The sequence below is a fragment of the Patagioenas fasciata genome, chromosome 4, assembly GCF_037038585.1.
Source record: "Patagioenas fasciata isolate bPatFas1 chromosome 4, bPatFas1.hap1, whole genome shotgun sequence".
Taxonomy (NCBI): domain Eukaryota; kingdom Metazoa; phylum Chordata; class Aves; order Columbiformes; family Columbidae; genus Patagioenas; species Patagioenas fasciata.
In genome coordinates, this window is record NC_092523.1 from 23983488 (window position 1) to 24003167 (window position 19680).

Below are 19680 nucleotides of genomic sequence, written 5' to 3' on the forward strand. Positions count from 1 at the left end.
CCTGTTACAATGGTCTTCTCTGTTTACCCCTGACAGGCTAGCTTCTAAGAGACAATTCCAGAATCAAAAAGTTTAAGGGTATATGTCCACCATATGCATATATGTGTTAAAATAGCAAGCAAACTTGCATACATATGTACTCTTTGTCTCCCAGTGAAGAAACATTAAGGACAGATTTTCTTTAATGACAATTTAATTGCTTATTAGGAAAAGTTAAAATGTTCTACTGAACTTCTGTGAAAAATACTTTCATCAAAATATAAACGAACTTTAATTTTGAGTATTTTATTTAGGAAAAAAATACAACAAGGCATTTTATATAGTGATGGAATGTTTCATTTCCATTTTTTTACTAGCATCTTTCCATTTTGCTTTTATAAACATTTTCTTCTAGCATTTCTGTCTTGATAGGAAGTGAAGGGAGGATACAGTCAATGCACACACACACACAGACATAGTATCTGAAGCATTCTCATCCATCAGCAGCAGAATAGGAGACACTAAAATGTTTCATTTTATTTAAGCTCCTTTTTAAAAGCCTCTACTTATTCATGAGTCCGAAAGCCATATTAACCAGCACACATGCCTGGCTAATAGAAACACTCAGCCTCTCTCTTCCATTAAGAAAACAAAAAACACAAACACAACAACCACCACCACCAATAATTTGCATAAAGCTCTAAAGTTTTTACAGAAAAATGAATGTGTCTAATTCAGTACTTTCAAGTATTTACTGAATATCTGTCAGAATAGATATCCTATAACAGTGGTTCTCAACCAATGTCTTCCAAGCAACACATCGCACTGACATCCTCCAGTATTGCTGTAGCCATAAGCAAGAGGAAATGAAAAAGCTTGAACTGAGTGGAAGAGTCTGTGCAGTGCATGTTTCACTATTCCTTTAGTACTATCATTCATAGATCAGCAGAGGTTAGGACTATGATTTATGAAATATTTATGGTGCTTCCCAACACAAGACATGCACACACATATGCATATTCCTGTTTTTTTATTTTCCCTGCAGAACAGGATTCGCATTACAGTATTATGCAAAAGGATAAATGGAAGTCTCAAGAGATTATGTTTTTGTTATATAAAGAATTATGATAGGTACAGGAAGCTGCATACTGTAAAGTGAAAATATTATTACATCTAAACAAGAAAAGGGCAACTCTACTGTATATGAATGAATTGGTACCAGAAGAGGAGAGAGGAAATAAAGTAGTGTATTGAACTTCAAAAGGTAATTTAAACTTATCTGTATTTTTTCACAGAGATATGAAAATCTAAATCATGTAGTCTATGTATCTTCCCCATCTTCTCCTCAATGTATCAGATTAGAAAAAAAGTATCAGAACTACCAAGAACTACCCAGAGATGATGCTCTAATTGTTTTCTAAAATCTGAAAAGCTGTTGAGTTAAATTCAAATTACGGAGGAATAATTAACAAAGAAAATTGGGTATCTGTTTTAAATAGCAGTCCTACAGCAACAACACAGTCACGAAATAGAAGCTGCTGCTAAAAAAATATGAACACGAAAAATCTTGCTGCTTTTTTGGAATTGTGATTGTTCATGAAAGGCAACTAATTATTTTCCAAACAACTATTAACTTTGCCCAGTCAAAAATCTCCAGAGCACTCACCTAAGAAAGTCAAATAAGTGAGAAAAGCAATTTCAGCATTTACTACAACACCATAAAAGAGAAGGAGAAAAAAAATGAAACCAGTATCAAACACAGTTCAGAATTCAGTCAGTTTGCTGTGTAAGTTGCTTAGAAAGCTCATCTCGGACTGCAATATTTTTTTGAAGGTACATTTAAGCCACAGAAACATACAACAATGTATGAATAAGAAATTTAAGCATTCCTCCTCATCATAACAATTTCAGCCAAACCCAACAACATTTTTTTCCTACTTGGAAACCATTTATTGATCTCCATGAACCTGGAAAGTTGCATGAAAAGGGAAGGGGAAATAGTTATCAGCAGAAAAGCAGAACTTTCCTCAAAGCACGGTAGCAGTCTTCTATAGAACTTCTTGAAGTAACAGAGACAGCTTTTCAGATCTAGCTTCTGCTTTTCAAGTCAATGTCATCATCCCTTTCACAGTTTTCAGATATAGTTCCGTGAGAAATACATGTTTTTCTTATTACTACTAACTGCTATTATAAAAATTTAAAATTATATTAAATGCAAGGCTTGAGACTCAACATAAAAACACAGGCTGAAGTGTACTGATGTCCCATGTATCACAAAAGTGAACAACCATCTCAAGAGTACTTCTAATCTTATAGAAGTAATCATGTTTGAAAGAGTTTTACTGCAATGTTTACAAAGATCCATCAGGCAGACTAACAACTATGTTGCAGGGGCTCTGAACTGAAATGCATTCCTATTACACAACAGAAATCCAGTACCTTCTGTATTATGTTTATATATGTGCTACTTCTTCCACTTAAAAAAATTGATAAAGAGCATACACTTCATAACAAAGAGTTGGCAATAGTGACTACACAGTGAGTAATGGCAGAGTTTTTACTCTGTAAAGTGTGAAGCACATACAGTGCATAAGCAAGAAATTAATAATTTAAGTACTAGAGTAAATAAGAGACCTCATCAATGTAGGTTTCTGTCTTAGCAAATTGAGGCAATTGAATTGGCACAAATGACGGCAGCAGTCCAAGATCACCTAATCTCAACATCAAGGAAACTATTGTCTTTCCAACTTTATTGTGGACTACCATCACATCCTTCTGCACCAGTAGTCAGACAAACAACATATGTGACCACACTTCATGCACAACAGTGCAATGGTTTAGCTTTAACCCACCTTGCAAAGTCCCCCAGCTTTAGCCATGCTTGTATGCTTGCACAATTCTGCTTTGGGAAAGCAGTGATACTAAGGGATTCTGGGTAAGGGTTGTGGGGAGAAAGGGTAAGAAACAGACATCAGTACAACTCGGTGCCCTCCAACAATTTTCAGGTGATGTCTGAAAACAAAAGTACTAAGAAGGTATTCATTGCTATGTAATTATATCAGAATAATTAAACTGCAACTAAAGCATGGAAATTCCACTAATAATTACAGATTTATAATAAAGATCAGCAATATTTCTTGAAAGGATATTAGGGGTCTTATGTCCAGCACATCATACTGGAAGCACAAGTCCTTTCACTAATCTGAGTCGTATGTTCAGATAAGGGCTATGACCTTATTGGCATCACAGAGACATAGTGGGATAGCTCCCACGACTGGAGTGTTGGAATGGAAGGATACAGCCTCTTTAGGCAGTGGAGTCAAGGAGGGGATTTCAGCCTCTATGTGGCTGACTGGCTGGAGTGTATGGACCTCTGCCTGGGGATGGATGAAGAGCCGACCAAGACCTTGCAGGTCAGGATTAAAGGGACGGTAGCGACAGGTGAAATTATAGTGGGGCTCTGCTACAGGTCACCTGTCCAGGAAGACCAAGCAGATGAGGCCCTCTATAGACAGATAACAGCAGCCTCACGTTCACAAGTCGTGGTCCTCATGGGGGACTTCAACCACCCTGATACCTGTTGGAGGGACAAAATAGTAGGGCATAAGCAATCCAGAAGGTTCCTGTGATGTGTTAATAACTTTCTTCTCCAAGTGATGGAGAAGTCAAAGAGGAGAGGGACTGTGCTGGACCTTGTTCTCACCAAAAAAGATGAGCTGGTGAGGAATGTGAAGTTCAAGAGCAGCCTTCACTGCAGTGACCACGAAATAGTGAAGTTCCTTAGGGCAGTAAAGAGGGCGCACAGCAAGCTCACTATCCTGGACTTCAGGAGAGCAGACTTTGGCCTCTTTAGGGATCCCCTTAATAGAGTACTGTGGGATAAATCTCTAGTGGAAAGAGGGGCTCAAGAAAGCTCATTAATATTCAAAGATTACCTCCTTCAAGCTCAGGAACGACGCATCCCAAAGAGGAACTCGGGCAAAAACACCTGTACTGATCAATAAGGAGCTCCTGGACAAATTCAAACACAAAAAGGAAGCCTACAGAAAGTGGAAGCAAGAACAAGTAGCCTGGGAGGAATACAGAGAACTTCTCTGAGCAGTCAGGGATCAGGTTAGGAAAGCTGAAGCCCTAATAGAATTAAATTTGGCCAGAGACATCAAGGAAAAAGTTTCTTAAGTACACTGGTGATAAATAGAAGACAAGGGAAAATGTGGTCCAGAAGGAAATAGCAGACCCAGTTACCCAGAATATGGAGAAGGTTGAGCTACTCAATGCCTTTTTTGCCTCAGTCTTCACCAGCAAGTGCTCTAGCCACACCACCCAAGTTGCAGAAACCAAAGGCAGGGCCCTGGCAGAATGAAGAACTGCTCATTGTAGGAGAGGACCAGGTTTGAGACCATCTAAGGAACCCAAAGGTGCACAAGTCTATGGGATCTGATGAGATGCATCCTTGGGTCCCTCTCCAGCTTTCCTGTAGGTCCCCTTTAGGTACTGGGAAGCTGCTATAAGGTCTCACCAGAGCATTCTCTTCTCCAGGCTGAAAAACCCCAATTCTCTCAGCCTGTCTTCATAGCAGAGGTGCTACAGCCCTCTGATCATCTTTGTGGTCCTCCTCTGGAGTCGCTTCAACAGGTTCATGTCTTCCTTATGTTGGGGTACCAGAGCTGAATGTAACACTTCAGGTGGGAGTCTCATGAGAGCAGAGTGAAGGGGGAGAATCACCTCCCTTGACATGCTGGTTACACTTCTTTTGATGTAGCTTGGGATACAGTTGACTTTCTAGGCTGCAAGCACACATTGCTGTACAAGCTGAAGAGGGACTTTTTACAAGGGCATGCAGTGACAGCACAAGGAGTAATGGCTTTGAACTGAAAGAGGGAAGATTTAGGTTAGCTATAAGGAGGAAATTCTTCACTGTGAGGGTGGTGAGGCACTGGAACACGTTGCCCAGAGAAGTGGTGGATGTCCCATCCCTGGAAGTGGTCAAGGCCAGGCTGGATGGGGCTTTGAGCAACCTGGTCTAGTGGAAGGTGTTCCTGCCCATGGCAGGGGGGATGGAACTGGATGGTCTTTAAGTCTTTTCTAACCTAAACCATTCTATGATTATATGATTATTTCTGGATTCTAGAATTGTGTGTTCATAACTACATTTTACAAGAAATCTTACTGCTATCGAAGGGTTAAGAAGAAAGCATTGTAATTGATGAGCCATCAGCATAAAAAAAAAAAATGTGCCAGTATGTAGGGTAGGTGTACGATCTACAATAAGAAAGAGCTAACTACAGAAGGAGTGTAACAGGAAAAAAAACCAAAAAAAGCAGCACCATCTGGATTACACTGTTACATTCACTGACACCTAAGAGAAAGCCTAAATAATTACAGGAAATAAATAAGAAACATTTGAAACTGAATTGTCTGCACAACTGTTTTACCTTCAAGAATGGCATTAGAGATTTTGCACTAAATTTTATATAGAGAGGATATATTTCAAAATTACTGTATAAAGTTGTTTGCAAACACCTTTCCTCTCTTCAATGTACAGATCCCTCTCTTGACCTCTGTTGAACTACACAGGAATAGTTTCTTCAGTATGTAACTTCTGTTTGGATGGCAACAAGAGATCAAATGTCACCAGTCATCACAAATTTTACAAATAGATAGGAGAGATCAAGGGGAAAAAAACCCCAAACTGAATATGAAATAAACGAGAGGACATCTCTAGGTGACCCGGGTGGAAGTGTCAGACTCAGGAATCCAGAAAATGGTTTGCACTTCTAGCAAGTCAAAAAGCATTTTAACTATGAAAGCAGAACATAAGAGGAGGCAAATGACAGTATTGCGAGAAGTCAGGATTTCCAGCTGGGTTGGAGGCAGTTCTAATAGTTTGGACAAGAGAGATCAGAGCACAATAAAACTTCAATAAGTGCTACATGAAAGGGAGCATATTCCTCTCTAATTTACTTGAGCAAATATACCCAAATTTGAGATATGAAAAATATAAACTAGAATTACAAAAAGTCTAGGATTACTGTGAAAATTTAGGAAGTAAACTGAGCTTCAAAAACAACCACAATTTTCAAGAAAGAAACAGTCCTGTTGAAAATGTTTTAACCTGGTTCAGCCTCTTATGATATGCTATTGCTTTGCAAAGTAGAGTGTGATTACCACTTCTTATTTTTGATCTACTAGTCTTCTTTCACTGAAAGTGTCAGATAGAGAATAAATGAACAGCAGAATTCATAGATTGATTACAATTATTTCAGCAGTAAGACCTGGGAGTTTTTATAGTTCCGAAACTGTTTACTTGTGTATGAAATCACACTTAAGTTGTTGCAAACAGACTTCTCACTGAAGTCATTTTTTGCCTACAATAACCAATGGAAAAAGTGTCAAAGAAAAAGGTATATGGCATATTCAATGTACAGTTTTCCCTAATTAGTCAACCCAATGATTGAGACTTGAAAATAAGGCATATTTGTAAGTAATGGGAAGTTAGTTTAAAGCTAGTAAAAAAATGAGCAGAAGAACAGTATGACCTTCAGTAGAAAAATACTCCAGGTATTTTCATTGCATTTTGTAATAAAATTTAGCAAGATATTGTAAGACATTGACCACACTTATTTCTTTATGCAAAAATGGGTGTGGTTGTTTAATATATTTTTGTTTGGTTTTGTGTGTTTGTTTGTTTTGCTTTGTTTTGTTGTGGGGTTTTTTGTGGGTTTTTTTGTGTGTGTGTGTGTGTTTGTGAGTTTTTTAGTTTTTGTTTTCGTGGTTTTTTTTTCCTTTTTTTTTTCCTTCCCTCAAAATTCTCTGTAACTCTAGAAAAATCTTACTTGTTTTGTTTTATTAATGCAATGCTGTTTTGGAGGATTTTCTCATTTATCCTGCATTTAAGTGACTAACAAATTAACGTGAAATACGTCAACAGATCAGTATACATGGTTTCTTCCAAGTGATTACTCTATGCCAAAGTTGGCATTAGACAAGCACTGTTATAAAATAAAAGACAAAATAGGAAAACCTAGAAACTATGATGTATCATTTAGTTGATGCCGATGACGTCTCAGCAGTATTAATTCTTTTATCTAGGTTTTGCAGAGGCAGGAGGAGGTTTGCTGGTTTTGTTTCCATTTACAATAATTGAGTCTAAAGATGAAGGTGATTTAATATGTAATAATTTTCCCCACGTACACACACTAAGTTTCTTATCACTGCAAGATGCAATATCATGCAACTGTGCTGAACACCTGAAAACTTTTGGAGTAATATCCTATGCAAGAATCATTATGCCAAGGCTTATAAACCCATACAGTGTATGAGCGGTTAAGATAAAGTGAACACTATACATTTAAAATCTTCGTGGCAGTCTTCAGTGAAGAAAAATTAATCATACTCGTGGCCACCGTAAATCAGCCAGAGCCACGGTTGAAATTATTTTCAAATAGTTCCGAATTTCCATTAAACTAATAAAGCAGTTCAGGAAAAACCCATCCTCACTTGACCGAAATATTATCATTAAAGAAATAAAAGCTAACTTGGAGCTAGAGGTTTTGCTCAGCACTGATATCTATGAAACCAAATGCACAGTTTGTATTAATCTCTTGGACTGCAGCTTGAACAGGATACCTCTGGTTGCCGGTTTGGTCTATGCATCTTAATATTGAACCTTTCAAAGTGTTTCTTTGAAATTAAAAAACAAACCCACAAAACAAAAGCAAACGAACAAACAAAAATGAAAAAAAAAAAACAAACAAACAAAAACACACACAAACCACCAAACAAACCAACCACAAACAGGAAAACAACAGGAAAAAGTGTTTGTTTCTGATCTGCATCACCATACTGAATTCTAGAACATACGTAGTATCTTACAAAGAGTTACAATTCAGAACACAAAAGTTAAAATGACTGTCTCCAAAAAGCTTCTCCAACTCTGAACAGATGTCAAAGTTATCTCTGGATTTTGGTTTGGTTTTGGTTGTTGTTGTTTCTCCAACAAAGAGAAAAACAATCTTCCTTTATTAACCTGTTATTGGCTGTTCAGAAGACTGTAAACACTGTACCACTTCTTACACAGACATTTGCCCAAAAATCATTGCAATAAAAAAAAAATATCACCAACCTATTACAAAATAAGAATTATTTTCAATAATTCTACTTTCATCATTAAATTTGTATCCATATATGAGGCAGAAATACCCTACCTCACTTCAAGTTTCAGCCTCCCATATCACTATATTTGACAGTATCATCTTAGCAGAATATTACCTACTTGGAAACAGATACACATCATGTTTGCTTCACAAGTATGTTTGTTTTTTTTTTTTCTAACTAGTATGTTGTTAACTGAGATCAGACATTACAATAAGACTAACCAAGGGACTCATACATACCCTCTCAATTCCAGCCTGCGCAGAATGAGACAGAGAATTCTGGGATGTAAGAGTGACAAAAAATTTGAGAAGTGGTAAATACTCCACAGAGGTACTCTTTCTTTACAGAGTAAAAGAAGTTAGGTCCTTTAGAAGGAGCCGTTATTGGCAGACTAATCTGACTGGGAATAATTTTCTCAGTGGGAAAACTGCTTTTAATTAAGCAGTACTTGTTAGCACTTCCTGACACAGACATAGAACATAATTAATCCACAAAGACTTTCCCTCCTTTAAAAAGTCTGCAAATTTACTCTCCAGCAACTGCAAGTGAAAAAGCTCCATGACTGATCAGCAAGAATCCTAAGACATCAATATAAAAGCAGATCAAAGCTTTATTGAGATGGGAACTTTACCTTCCTTTTTCAACAAGCAGCAGGACGTCTATTTTCTCTCCATTTTGCATCACACTACTGATTGCTGAAAAAAGAAACCACATACACATTCATGTTCTACACAGACATGTACACTTAAACACATGCATGCACATATTGATATGTTTTTTTCAAAATTACCTTTGGTGATAAAAGGAACATGGAATTCTTAAACATTTCAAATAAAGAACGCTGCTGATAACAGAAACAAAACTCCATAAAAATACCACAATATACTCACATTCCCAAGAAAAAATAATACAGAAAGTTATAAAGAAAGGTTAAAGAGGTACTTTCTAACATAAAAATATGCTACAGTATTTTATGATATTAAAATTCAACTTTTAAATAGAAGTTTTAGATTCAGAAGTAAGCTGGATTTTTTTAATCCATTAATTTACTTGCACCCTAATGATTGCAGGTATTTACAATGACATAACCTGAGTTATACTGTGAAGATGACTGCCACCATTCTTCATGTTGTCTTATGCTATCCATGCTAAAAAAGCAGCTGGCAAAACACCTACATTATACATAATACAGAAAATACATCTGGACATTTTCCAGTAACAGTGCATATAAAGCTATACTGTGCACTATACTAAAAATGGTAAAATAAATGTAACCTGTTTACTAACTCAAAATTCTGAAAAGTTGATTCTTTCAAAGTTTAGATCTTATATATAATCCACATCTTATCTCAACTAGTTCCCAGAGACAGTAAAGTCCTGAAAACCAATGAGACTCAATAGATATATCCTGATGCAAGTTTTTTGATGTTTTTGTATCACACATACTCCTGACCTCATTTACATTTCCTGACTCAAACACCAAAAAAGATAAGTGACTATACTTCCACTGATGATTCATTATTTGGCAAGTTTCAGTTATACAATTCAGTCTCAATAGTGGAGCAGATCTAATTTGGGGAAACCAGAAATCAGAGAAAGGACAGAATTTTCCAAGAAACACAACTCTGTTATCTAATATTGAAAAAACAAAACCCATTTAAAAAAAAAAAAAAAGAAAAAAAGAACCAACACAATCTTCAGCTGAAAGCTAAATGTGTGTTTCATTTCTGTACTTGAGATACACAGAGATTTTGAATGTTTGTATGATTAGGGTAGAAGCAATTGCACTTGCATTATCAAAACTAACATGCAAAACAGTTATCCTGCTGCCTAGTGTTTTAACTTTGAATCAAAATCAAAAAGTATTCACAAGTCAAGAGATAGCTATAGGCATATAAGTACTCCTGATTAAAAACCATCTTCATGGTGTTATTGCATTATAGCAAATGCAATGTGGCAGTAAATAAATAGTAGAAACCTCAATAGCATTTAGGCAAGTTCCTGCGAAACAGCATTTACAAAGAGGATCATCAATAAAGAGCTAAATTATCTTCTCTATGTTACTTTAATATAAAATCTCAGATTATTTTTGCTTTCCTACACAACATATTGCCTTGTTCAATATAAAAAACAAGTTGGACAGATAAGCTTAAAGAGGATTCAGAGCATAATTACAGACAATGATATAAAATTAGTCATAGAAGACCATTTGTATAAATACTGTTATCTTTCTACATCATTATATTGAGCAAAGAGTATTTTTAGTATCAGAAAAAAAGAAAAGTCTATTAGTCTGTGAAACAGTTTTCCAAGAGAATTATAATTTTTCCAGTACATTTGAGTATTTTAAAACTAGGCTTGTCAATCAACTCCAGAACATGTTCCGCAGTGCGTACTTCTGCCCTGCCAAAAATATGAGATAATAATCCCAAAAGGTCATGTATTATTATTCAGTTCTGTTCTCCTGTAAGAAAGATACTGTTGTAACTGGAACAAAAATTGTCTTCATTCATTATGAAGCTGTGAAAAATCTCTCTCGTATGCATCACTAAGGAGGGAAAAAAAATCCAAGACAGAACTTTAACACCCTCATGTTTAGATCAGACTTGGAAAAGAATCTGGCTCATGCAAAGGATTAGATACTGAGTTTCCTGATGTTTATGACTTTGAAATGTAATAGAAATGTCCTTAACAGTTCCATAGTTACATAGAGTATTTCCTGAAATCTAGATGTTAAGTAAAATTCTTACTTAGTTCTTGCAACCTCCTTAGATATATGGAATCTTCTTTAGCATTCTCCACTTCAAGACAAAAATAAAGGCTCGACTTCTCTATAGCAAACCAGCCTTTTCTCCACTGATCCAGGTTATGGCAATCTTTGTAGTACAGCTGGCCAATCAGGTCACAGTTCCTCTCTAATAAGCATTCAGCCACAGGGGGAACAAAATGCTACCAAAGAAAATGGGGTGAGTCAGATGAAGAAAAAAAACCCTCTTCCCCTACAAGAAAACAAATCAAGATATTGCAAATCTCTAAGACTCAAGGATGAAAGTCACAGTTATAAAAAAAAAAAAAAAAAAAAAGACTTTTAGATTTATCATTTATAAACCCTTATATAGACTAAATTTATGTTACAAAATCAGGTATAACATTTTTTCCATTCATATTCTACAATTCGAACATTTTTACTTTTTAAAACACAATTGATTTAATTAGCAATGTGACTATTAGCATTTGGCACTGTATAAAATATGGTACTGCTTTATAAATTCTGTTTCTGCAAATAAAAGAATATAATTGAAACCACAAAAAACTTAGCTGAAATATATTCGTATAGTTTATGTCTTTATACTAGGAGAATCTTTAATATATTCTTAAGGTTGGCATTCAAATTTTGCTTCAATTCCTTTTCCATTTTATTTTATTATCTTGTTTCAAATATCAAATCACAAAAGTTATTTCTTCCTGCTGCACAAAAAACCTTTACACACAAGATAAATCTGTATTCATCACAAATGATTTCTCAGAGGATTTTAAGCTAACAATGACACTTTATTCTTTGTGCAAAGGCTCCTGGCCTAACTGGAAAAGAAAATTATCAGCATTACCTTAGTTATTGCACAAGTCCATTTTCTCTGTGAATATGCAGTTTCAGCTCCAAACAAAAAAACGCGCTCCGACATTAAGTAGATTTCAAAGGTAAAGATGTCCCTAAAGCAAGCAAGAGGAAAAAAGCAGCTCTATTTAGTCTTCACAACAGTAGACACACACGAGTCCCATATCTCTCTCTATTTTTCATTATTTCATACCTATGGAGTGAAATTTATCTGCTTTTCTTCTCCAATCTTAGAAGAACAACCCAGCTATTAACTGAGCATTTTATAACACAACATGAGCAAAGTGCTTTTAGGTCAACAATACATGTTTAGAGGCTACTGCAAAACAGTTTTTTCAGTGATTCTGAAATTAATACTAATGTTTATATATAGTCACTAAAATTCACAGAGAAATTTTCACTTTTGCAAGTTCACGTGATTTCAGCATGTATATTTTTGTGACGTATAAGCAGACTAATTCACTGAACGGGAAGTTGTAACTGAGTTACCACGGAAATGTTGCTTCAAAGGGACTTTTAGATGTCACTTGGTCTAATCTCCTGCTCAAAGCAAGACTATCACTAACCATAGATCAGAACCACAATGAAAAGCCTTGAAAACCTTTGAGGATGCAGAATACTATTTCTCTCAGCAACCTCTTCCTGTTCACCATCATCCTGCTAATGAAGAGCATTTCCTTATCATCCAGCCTGAATCTCCTAGGCTGAAATACGTGGTCACTGCCACTCCTTGTATCACCTGCCACCACCAAGAAGAGCTTGGTTCTGTCATATTTATTACTATCCTTTGAAGCTGCTGTAGCTCAAGAAGTTCTTAACAGTTGGGTTTTTTTTTTGTTTTGTTTTTGGTCTTTTTTTTTTCTAAAGTATATCATACTTGAACAGATGAATCCTGTTTTTCCATTTTTAACTGACAAATAATCAGGATAGTAAAATGAGAAAAAAATCAACCAGTTGAAATTGGTGAGGAATTCGGAAAATATCTTGTTTGACTTAGGGTGAGCCTTTAACTTATAAATGATGGCTCAATGATTTATAGTGCGACTTCATAAGTAACCTTTCCCTGGAATCCAAACAGATGGAGTATGCTTTTCCCTTTAAATGCTGGAGATTGAGATTTGCCTAAATCTTGAGAACTGAACATGGGTCAGTTCTCTCATTTTTCAATAACCACTCTGAAAATCATATATAAGTACTTAATTCCAACTAGTAGAATAGAAATTTTAAGGACTGTTTCGCTACATGAAATATCAAATTTAGTGAAGTTTCTCATAAAACTACCCAATTGCAGGTAAAGCACAGAAGATTAGTCATTCCCTAAAAGCGAAAGTATTTATGTATTATCCTGATGTGGAACCATTTGGAGATGTAAGAAGCAACAGGTTAGATTCTATGACAGCAGAAGAAAGTGCTAGTTTCTTTTTTCTGGATACGACAAAGCTATGCTACTGCAGAACAGTGAAGGTCATCTTCACTGTACTTTACAGCATATTGAGCCATCACCATGTTTCAGGATTTCTCCCCTCTGAATGCCCTTAGTCTCTGTAGTAGCTGAAGTCCTTTGCTCCCATTACCTTTCCCAGGAGCTCACTGATTAGACACTGTTTTCTTTGCAGACACTTTTGCTTTGTAACTACAAGCATTACAGTACTATACTGCAGAAAGTTGTTCTTATTTTACACACAAATTTAAAAAGAAGTGTTATGGAGTTTGTTAGACAGATCCAAAGTATAGTTTAAACAAAAACGTTGCCCTCAAAAAATCAACTATCACTGGGATACAACTCGGATTTAGATGAATTTCCACAAGATCTTTTAAATGTATAAATGGGATATGAATGAAGTTTTAAAAGAAGACCACAAAAATCTTATCTTCAAACTAATATAATGTTCAACAGTTACAGTGTTGTCCTCAGCTGCAAAACAAGGAATGGGTTTCAAAGGCCGATAGATCTATGACCAAAACCAAGAGCACAGTGGAGACCTCTAATCTGCTGCATTATTATCAGGAGGAAACAAAGCAAGGATTTTGGCTTCAGGCAGAGGTCAATCCCAGAAAGAAAAATGAGCATTAATTGTACAATTTATCATCGTGTAACCTTTTAAGCACTGAGGATATGCATTACAGTTTTAATAAGAAACAGATGTATCTAATTTATGCTGCCCTTTAAAATTACCTAACATTTTCATTATGTCAGATAAAAAAAAAAGGAAAAAAGAAAATCCGCAAATACCACTTAGCACTTCATTTCTTGAAGTCAACATAAAATAATCCAGCTTTTTTTTTTTTTTGTAAATCACAGGTTCAAAATTCAGGAACAAATAACTCTCAAAACCCAGAATCAAATCGGTGAAATACCCAAGTTTGTTTATTGAAATATTAATTTCAGAACCTACCCTCTATTTAAAAAGAAGTCAGACTTGTGCACTACAAGACAGATAACTTCACTGATGTCAATCATACCATTAGGAGTGGTAGTTTTATCATTTTCATAGTAGCTCAGAAAGCCACTTTCCAGAGTGCACCATCTTTTGTTGCAATCTGTGATTAAAGAAATAATAGAAAAGTCAGTTGACTTAATCATAAAAATTACGTCTTCCTATAGAACCTGACTCACAGAATGCATAGCTCTGTTGTAATTAATATATATATGATGAAATCTCAGTCTCATTGACTTCAGTAGGCAAGGAAATCCATGTCTGTGTTGATACTACTTAACCTACAGAAGCTTTAGCACATAGTAATTCAATACAAGAATATTTCAATATAACACACATTTTTACTTTATGAGTATACTGAATCACTTCATAAGTTAACTTTATCATTGTATAGACCTTTCACTTGCTGTAGACCTTGACGGGGGAAGAGCTAGTACACAATACGATGTTACATGTTTAGCAGAAGAGAGTTCAGGAAGCAAAAAGAAAACATGCTACTAAGTTAAAAACATTGAAAGTTACCTAGAACAATATATTCTGACAAGAGCCGATAGCAAAAGGAGCAAGTGAATCACCGTGTGCATCAGAAAAAAAATGGCTAATCTTTCTTTCATGTTACTGGAATTAAAGGCCAAAACCAAGTCAATCTGTCCTCCACTGTTTGGTAATGCTTGGGTGACCACTCACTGTCACAATACCAAGGAAAACAACTTAAGCCTTTCAAATAGTCTAGAAAAAACAACGTCATACATGCCAGAACTTGTATCCCTTGCACACTACTAGAAAACACAAGGAAAACCCTATCAGAAGTTGTGTTATATAACCAAAATAGTAGATGATGACAAACTGTCTGCTTGCTTTCTAGATAGATCAGTGGTTGAGTTCAATTCTCTCCTACTGCAGGCTCAAGTGTCAGATAGTAATGAAACTGTACAGAATTTATTCCTGTATACTGGGGGAGATAAATTGATGTATTGTAGACAGGCGGGAGCTACAGCCATTTCAGGATGGCATGTTCACATTAGAATGAATTGGAGATCTCTCTTGTTGCAATTCACATACAGACCTGGCAAGGGTAAATTTATTTAGCAACACGGTAGTTTACAGAATGCTAACATTTGTAGGGTGCTTTCAACATGTAACAATTTGCAGTTTCTGGCAATGGTTAAATTACCTAGTTAAGAATTCTATCTCCAAGTACCTAGGCACTGGATATATTGGAGTACTTAGTAATTGCCATATATATTTTATTAAAAAAAGAATACAAGGTGGAAGAAAAAAATCTGGAGAACTTAAAAGTATTATTTAGCATATTTAATTAAGACCAAAGGTCTATTTCCTCTTATGCATCCAAAATATGAATACAGCACAGGACGTAGCATATTAATGACTATTTGCTACTCAAAATACTAATCCATCAATTCTACCTTGCATTTAGTTCTTAGAATATAATTTGAGGTGCACCTATCTTGAGCCCACCGCTGCAGAGAAGCAGATCTTAAAATACTCTGTTTATTTCTACAGTCTTTAAATTCCTATACAGCTGCAAATATTCTGGTTAGGTATTTATGAGAATTTTGTAAAAAAGCTCTGGAAAAAACAAACACATGCCAAACACACACTCACCAAAACAACCAACCAAAAAACCAAACAAAAACCAACCGAACAAAACCACAACAAAAAACACCCCAATAACCACAACAAAAAACACCCCAATAACCAAACTGCAGTGGTACTTAGCCAATACCTGCAATTAGTTTTTCTGCTAGTTGATCTATGATTTATACATGTTTTATAAATATCTTGATATTATTTCATTAGTATTTATTTGTATCATACTACTTGCTATCTAGTTCTATCTATATTGTCTAAATATGTATTTTAAATATTAAAATAAACATAAGATAAAGGATTTGAAAATGTATAGATTTACAGAGTTGAGCACCAAACTCGGAGGTTTTAATTGTTTAGCGTTTCTTTGTCCCCCACCTTTCCCCCTCCCATCCCCTAAAGCCTATTCTACAAAATAGCTCACTGTTCCAATACTCATTAAAATCTGTCAAAGCTTTTAAGAGGGCTCCATAAAATGTTTTACACTGAAAACAGAAGCCAAAAATCAAACCTGAGCCACTAAACCTCTAACCTTTACTCTTTGATCCACTGCATCAGAATAGCACCACCGCTTGAGCACTCTTCCTGCTGATCAACAGCTGTTAATTAACAACAACCTTCTTCAGAAGTTACACACCCTGCTGAAATCACTGATGCTGTTATAATGAGAAGTACACACAACGCTGGCTTACTCACTCCTGCACTAGGTGAAGCCCACATAATGAAAAACTGGGCTGTATTTCCAGGTGTTCCATCTGGTTTCTCATAAAACCTGGGTTCAATTCATAGCAACGAAGGATTTCTTGAGTGTCCTTTTACCACGAGGGCTCAGGCCACAAAGGGATAACAGTTTTCTGTGACAACAAACACAGCAGTTAAATTTTCAGCCCTTGGCAGTAAAGGCAAGGCTGACAACCACCTCAGAGATTCGTAACACTGAGGGAGAACTTAACTCTAAAGTTTAGACAGCTTTACAGGATTCTGGCCTTTTCCACAACCAGCACTCAAAAAACAAACAAACCATCACTTAACGTACTTTGGGACAAGCACCAAAATTTAGATAAGTGCTGTAATCCACAGCCAGAGAACGGTGCTCCCTCTTTGGTCCAGTGAGAACTCAGTTCACAGCAAGTCAGAGCTTATTTCTTTTCTCTAGAAGCAATAGAAGCAAACAGCTAGGCCACTTTTTGGTGTAATGGGGCCTTCTTATTTGAATCTTCACAGGCAGAGGAGGAAACTGAAACTGTATCTGCCACATATTAGTACTCTAACCAACAAATTATTTTCTGAAAACAGTAAGAAGGAAAAAAAAGTATTACCACTTATTCCCAACAATCTGCAATATGCACATCCCATATTATTTCATGTTAATGTGATTTTATAAAGGTAAAACCAGTTCTTGATGTAGGGGGGGGGGAATCAATACAGAAAACAGATTACATGTTCTATGTTTTAAATAGCAAAAAACCCCACTTCTGTCATAATACTTCTTACACATGGCTGAGACATACTAGAGCCCTCAGGCAAGAGCAGTTTCTAATTCCAAATTGCAGGGATTTTTTTTGTTGTTGTTGAAAGGATGTTATTTTTACATCTTCCTCCCTTCTTCAATTTGTCATTTGTTTTCTTGTACTGCAAATGGTCAGGGAAACCTATCTTGCTATATATCTGTAGAGCATACATTCCAGAACCATCAGGTTTGACAAATACATGGGTAACTCAACAGTAATGCAAAAACAACAACAACAACAACAACAAAAGCCTCCCTGCACCTGCCCCCAAAAGAACCCGCAAAAAATAAACAGCAGAATATCTACCATCTGCAAGACACTATCATAATTTCAGATGCCAAAACCTGAGTTGAGGGAAATCTGGTTTCTTTCCATTTATTGTGTGTTCCTCCAAGTAGTAAGTGCAATACTAAGCAATAGACTACAAGCTCTCAAAATAGCTTCATTTCTGCCCACTAACAACTTATGATGGAAAAAAGTCAAAACTCCGTTGTTTCTTGTCTGAGGCTTTTCTTCATAAGTATTTTTCAGGCATCCTTCTATGATGCTCTCTTTCACTGCACCTCCCCCCGAAATATTATATATTCTATGAAGTTTTTTAGCTAAATCTTCAATCTATACAGGTATTTACAAACTTGCAGTGCACTTCTAAACTACCGTTGTGTTAGAAGAGATCATTCATATTGCCTTGTATTTGCTCTCTACTTCTCTTAGTGTTTTGGGTTTTTTTCTTTAAACTTTTTTTATGGACATAGATATATAGAAATACCCACAGTACAGAAGACAAGGTCTGCACTTAGAGCAAGCAGTGCTGAGGCTTCAGAACACTTGTCAAGGCAGTCCTGTCCAGCAGCAGTCCTCTGCCACATCAGTTGTCTTTGTTAACAACTGCAGAGTTGCTGGGAAATACCCATAATCAGGCATCAGCTCTGTTGATCACCCAATGCTTCAAAGACTTTGGACCCATGCTAACATAAAGATACTTCAAAAAGCATAATTAAATAGGAGTTCACTTGCTTTAATCTCCACTAAAGATCTTAAAGGCATACACCATGAGAATATGCACATAATCATACAAAAATATGAATATATTGACACAGGATATCGTGTCAAGGTTTTAGGAGAAATAACCATAAATCAGCCCAGATTTTAAAGATCCACATCATTTGTCTGTTTAGATTGAAGAAAAATGAAAGAACACAACTGGGGAGAAAAGGGAAAAAAAAAAAAAAAAAGGCTAGGAAAATTATCTGATAGCATCTCTCTCAAAAAAATACAGAAGACCAATATATACTGAAGACCATATGTATCTACTGCAATATACACACATTTTCACCCCATAAAACCCAATTTGTTGTAAAGTTGTTAGAAGTGCTCATTTCCACTTGGAATACTTTTAAAATTCGTGAGCTTGAGAAATATCCCAGGTGTTAGCCATTTGTACTCTTACTAAAATGTGACTAATACTTCTAAATTATTTCTGAAATCTTACAATTTTAGATGGAAACTACTTTTTGTCAGTTAGTAGCATCCATCTAAATATACATAAAGAATTATTTTTTATTTATCAGTAAGTGTTGTTAACTGAATAATTTTTCAGTAGTTCATTTTTCTCCTCTGTCAACCGCTGAATAAAAAGATCAAGACAATTACTATTTTTGTTATCTGAAAGAGGTCTATGAAATCAAAAGAGGATATGTTATATCAAAGACACTTTATCTTTTAAAAAGTGATGCAAAAAGTTAAAAAGAACCAAATTCATCCAAACCATACATATTCATGTAATATTCAAATGCACAAAGTAAAAGTGAAATACCTTCTTTTAATTTCTTCTCTGTAAGAAGCTTAGCAGTATTAGAAGAAACTTTGTATAAAAATTCACAAAGAAAGGTGGAATGTGAAGAATCTTCAGAGAAGCCACTTTCAAAACAAGTATCATAGTTTGGGAAATCTATTGAAAGACAAAGGAGTGAGTAACATACAACAATTCAGTTATATCAGTTACAACCATTTCTCCACAGGTCTTTCTAACTGTGCATCTACAGGTATGCAGTTGTTCTGCAATATTTTTACCACAACACAGAGACACCTTATTCATTTATTTTTATGATTAGAGTAAAACTCTTACATACTGATTAAAAAAAAAAAAGTTACAATGTTACAGCATTGTCATTTTCTACTACTGCTTGTCAATGTAATCTAACATACAGTCTTTTGGTGTACTGAGCTTTTCTTTTCAACTCTTACGTAACATACTTCAACAGAAGGGAATTGTTTTTCTTGAGGGCTTATGGAGAAGTTTACCATCAACTCTGGCAGCAGACAGAAAACTCAGAGAATCACTATCAGCCTTTCTCTTCAGAGAACA

At 35.6% G+C, this 19680-nt stretch overlaps 1 protein-coding gene across 1 annotated transcript in view; it reads right to left on the reverse strand.

Annotated features, from left to right (window-relative positions):
* Window positions 1-19680, reverse strand: part of ARAP2 (ArfGAP with RhoGAP domain, ankyrin repeat and PH domain 2) — a 138273-nt gene that overhangs the window by 54508 nt on the left and 64085 nt on the right. The window contains exons 15-19 of the mRNA XM_065836791.2: window positions 19129-19263; window positions 14149-14293; window positions 11745-11847; window positions 10887-11085; window positions 8768-8831 (exon numbers count right to left, since the gene is read on the reverse strand). Of these exons, the coding sequence (XP_065692863.1) occupies window positions 8768-8831; window positions 10887-11085; window positions 11745-11847; window positions 14149-14293; window positions 19129-19263 (646 nt within the window). The remainder of the gene's footprint in view (window positions 1-8767; window positions 8832-10886; window positions 11086-11744; window positions 11848-14148; window positions 14294-19128; window positions 19264-19680) is intronic.